The sequence below is a fragment of the Neophocaena asiaeorientalis genome, unplaced genomic scaffold, assembly GCF_003031525.2.
Source record: "Neophocaena asiaeorientalis asiaeorientalis breed wild unplaced genomic scaffold, Neophocaena_asiaeorientalis_V1.1 scaffold629, whole genome shotgun sequence".
Classification (NCBI taxonomy): domain Eukaryota; kingdom Metazoa; phylum Chordata; class Mammalia; order Artiodactyla; family Phocoenidae; genus Neophocaena; species Neophocaena asiaeorientalis.
This window is the reverse complement of record NW_020175468.1, coordinates 2,138,097-2,142,247: the sequence shown is the minus strand read 5'-3', so window position 1 is coordinate 2,142,247 and position 4,151 is coordinate 2,138,097. Positions and strand designations below refer to the sequence as shown.

The following is a 4,151-nucleotide window of genomic DNA, read 5'->3' as shown; positions in this document are numbered from 1 at the left end:
GGGCACGAACCCGTGTCCCCTGCATCGGCAGGCGGACTCTCAACCACTGCACCACCAGGGAAGCCCTCTCTCTCTTTTTTTTTGGAGGGCCGTGCCACATGGCTTGTGGGATCTGAGTTCCGCAATCAGGGATCGAACCCGGGCCCCAGCAGTGAAAGCACCGAGTCCTAACCACTGGACCACCAGGGAAGTCCCTATGACCTTTCTTTGATGAATGGGCATGTGGGGCTCAGAGAAGGGAAGTGATTTGCCCAGAGTCACAGAGCCAGAAGTTGCAGAGTGAGAATAAGAATCCAGAATGCTCTGAGACCAGAGTGTGACCGACCGTATCATACTCGCACTGGGTCAGACCTATCTCCCAGCTCTTGTTTGCTGTGTGACCTTCAGCAAGTTACTCCCCTCCTCTGAGCCTCAGTTTCTGCTTCATCAGGTGAAAAGGTTGGATTTTCTTTTATCTTTAAGCTCCACTCCAGTCCTGAGAACCTTAGCATCTCTCTTTTCTCTGTTTCACTTAGTACCTAAATCATAAGGGGTGGTGTCTGCACCCCACCGGTTTCCCAGTCTTCCGTGGTGTTGCATGAGGGGTTAGCTGGGATCCAGGGTGCGGATTAGGCATGTATGAGGGGAAGGAAGGTTGCTTCCAGATCCTGAGAGCAGCCCCAGGTAAGCACTGAGTCTTCTGTGCCTGTTTATTGTTTATAAAATGGGAATTTGCCTTTGATTATATTGGTAAATGACACTCTCGATTCAATTTAACCTCAGACCCTCAAGACACTGCCTGTCATCTGTCATCTCTGCATATTGACTTTGAACAAAGAGATGTCACATAGAGTAAGATAAAGAGAAATGGAAACTCTGAGGCATAAAGTGAGAGGTTCTTCTCCTCATTTAGTTCTAATGTCAAAATGTGGATCTTAATCCCTTCTTTCTAGGGAGAAATTAAGTGGGAGGCTGGCCCATAGTAGGTGCTCCATCAGGACTGATTTAAAACATTTAACCCCCAGCAGGGCATGGGTACCACTCAATCAGAAGGAATGCTGAGCCCTAGAAGCCCATGCTATGCCCAGCTTTCTCTCTCCTGTCCTAGGATCATGGCGGGGGTTGTCTCGGGAGGGCTGGGGCAGCCATTGGTGGCTCTTTATCCGCCTGTCAGAAGTACAAGGGCAGTAAGCACTGAGTATTAGTGTTAGCCTTGCTCTCAATGAGTATGACCCCAAGAACCCACCTGTGACCATCAGACGTTTCTGTTTCTCAAGGATTGTCCCTGACCCCCTTAAGAAGGGACTTAAGAAAAGAGGTCCCTGGTTAGATGTCCCTTGGTCCAGAGGGAGGAAGGGACTCTGACAGCTTCCGTTTGTACACAGTTCACTCTGGCCACAGAATGCTTTCAGCTGGGCTACGCGGCCGATGGTCACTGCAAGGGGCACCCTGACCTCTCACTGCCCCAGCCCCAGCGGCTGCACTGGGACCTTCCAGACAAGGTTAGGCCTGGTTTCTAGGCCTCTCTTCCAGGTCCCCAAATTCCTGGCTTTGACTCTAACCTCATCCCCACTGCAATCTCAACTGAAAAATCAACCCCATCCCTAACCCAACACCAAACCCACACCCCATCCCCCAAAAAGCCCCAACCTCAAACCCCAACCCTATCTTCAGTCTAACCCCATCCCAACCACAACCCCAAATGCAAACCCACCCCATACTAACCCTCTTCCCACCACCCAACCCCACGCTCAACCCCAATCCCATCTCCATCCCCGATGTCAACTTAGTTCTATCCCCACTCAAACCCAACTTCATCTCCACACCAAACTCATCTCCATCCCCAACTCCACTGCTGTTCTTAAACTCAATTCCATCTCCAACCCTAACCCCATCCTCAACCCTAACTCCATCCCATACCCAACCCTAACCCATATCCCATCCTATACCCAGTCCCAACCCCATCCCCAGCTCCAATTCAGTCCTCATTTTCAACCCCATTCCCCATCCTATCCCTATCCCCAACCCCAAATCCTATCCTGACCTTCACTGCCAGCCCCATCTTTAGCCCTTCAGCTCCATTCCCTTCTTTGTCCCCTCTTCCATATTCCACCCCAACCTCACTCCGTTCCCATCACTTCTAGCCCCATTCCCAGCTCTGACCTACCCCTATCTGTAACCCCTGGCCATTCCTCCCTCCTCCTTCTCTGGCAGATCCATCTATCCATCTCTCTAGCCCTGAGGGGAGCCAAGACTTTGTCTGGAAACATCGACTGCCACGTCTTCCCCTTCTCCCACTTCGGCAAGAGCTTCATCAAACGCTGGCACCTCTCTTCAGACAGCTTCATCCAGATGGCCTTGCAGCTGGCCTACTTTCGGGTCAGTTGGGTTCCCGACCCCCACCCCCTCTCAGGACCTCAGTTCACCTGGGCCCCCAATACCCGCCGCATTGACCCCTTTAATGACTTCTCGGTTATTGCCATGGTGAGTCCGCCATCTTGATTTCTCTCTCCCAATCACATGTCCATGGGTAGGAGGAGCTGGAGGTCCAGACAGAGGGGGGTCAAGTCCGTGAAGACTTCCTGGGCCTAGCTGACAGGCTCCTCTCCTCCTTGTCCCCAGGACAGGGGTCAATTCTGCCTGACTTATGAGTCGACCATGACTCGCTTGTTCCTGGAAGGGCGGACAGAGACGGTGCGTTCTTGCACAAGGGAGGCCTGCAACTTTGTGAGAGCCATGGAGGACAAAGAGAAGACAGTGGGTGTGGGCCTCGTTTGAGGCTTCAGTCATTTCCACATACTCATTCATGCATTTACGAACTTTTAAGGAGCACCTTCTCAGGTCCAAGCTCCGTGATGGGACAGGGGAGGAACCAAGCCTGGTCTCTGACGGCAAGGAGCTCACTGAGGGGGGGAGACAGCTCAGCACAGTGTGATACGTGCTTTAATGGAGGTCACGCAGAGGGCACTGGGGGAGCACCTAAGAGGGAGCCCGGGTTCCACAATGTAGGTCTCTTTATTTAACCTCTGTGTGACCTTGTGCCTTTCATTTGTACCATTCTTCATGTTCCCTATATAACCTCTCTGCTCAGAACCCCCCAGGCACCTCTGTTCCCTCTCCCCCCAAATTACGAAGTATTGTGGTTCAATGGAAGGAGTTTGGGCCCTAGAGTCAGACAGCCCTGGGAATCCACCTGATTCTGCCTTGCTGTGTGACCCGGGGCAAATGACTTCCCCTCTCTGTGCCTGTTTCCCTTCTGCAAAATAGAGTTGATATCTCTGCCTTGCAGGGATGTTGCAAGCTAGGTTGAGGCCGGGGGTGTGACAGGCCTCAGCAGTAAGCCCACTTCCTGTCTTTCCATGACCTGTGACCTCCCCGGGGACCCCAGGACCCACAGTGCCTCGCCCTGTTCCGCTTGGCGGTAGACAAGCACCAAGCTCTGCTGAAGGCAGCGATGAGTGGACAGGGGGTCGACCGCCACCTCTTTGCTCTCTACATCGTCTCCCAATTCCTCCACCTGCAGTCTCCCTTCCTGGACCAGGTTGGGGTGCAGGGAAAGGGTTAAAGAGGGAAGTGGCAAACCACTGGAGAAGGGAGGCACTTCCGGGAAAGGAGGGTGATGTTGGAAAAAGGAGGTATCAACAGAGGAGAGAGTTAGGGAGACCCGGGAAAGAAAGGGAGAGAGCGGAGAGGGAAAAGGGGGCCAGGAGAGGGGGGCGTGGTTATGGAAAGAAACGCGAGGGGCGTGGTCAGAGGACAGGGGCGGGGTCAGGGGTTGAAAGGGAGAGGGGCGTAGTTGGGGGAGGGGGGACAAGGAGAGAGGGCGGGTTCTGGGAGAAGGAAAGGGGTGTGGTCAAAAGGGAGAAGGGCAGAGGGGTGACGTCAGGAAGCGGAGGGGCAGAGCGGCGCAGATTTAAGGGAAATAGTTCAGCCAAGGCGGCGCGGACCTGCCGGTCAGTTTGTCTTTGTTGCACACGTGACCGACTTCTGTCCCTCAGGTTCACTCGGAGCAGTGGCAGCTGGCCACCAGCCAGATTCCTGTTCAGCAAATCCACCTGTTCGACGTCCACAGTTACCCCGACTATGTTTCCTCTGGTGGTGGATTCGGGCCTGTGAGTGGACCTGGGCCCTGAGGGAGGGAGGAGGGGGCTGGGCATCCGCACTCCTACCTA

General features: G+C 53.9%; 1 protein-coding gene across 3 annotated transcripts in view; it reads left to right on the top strand.

The window, feature by feature from the left end:
• Positions 1-4,151, top strand: part of CPT1C (carnitine palmitoyltransferase 1C) — a 20,979-nt gene that overhangs the window by 15,003 nt on the left and 1,825 nt on the right. For all 3 annotated transcript variants that reach the window (XM_024768482.1, XM_024768481.1, XM_024768480.1), the window contains 5 exons: positions 1,365-1,481; positions 2,194-2,358; positions 2,602-2,736; positions 3,368-3,520; positions 3,978-4,091. In XM_024768482.1, the coding sequence (XP_024624250.1) occupies positions 1,365-1,481; positions 2,194-2,358; positions 2,602-2,736; positions 3,368-3,520; positions 3,978-4,091 (684 nt within the window). The remainder of the gene's footprint in view (positions 1-1,364; positions 1,482-2,193; positions 2,359-2,601; positions 2,737-3,367; positions 3,521-3,977; positions 4,092-4,151) is intronic.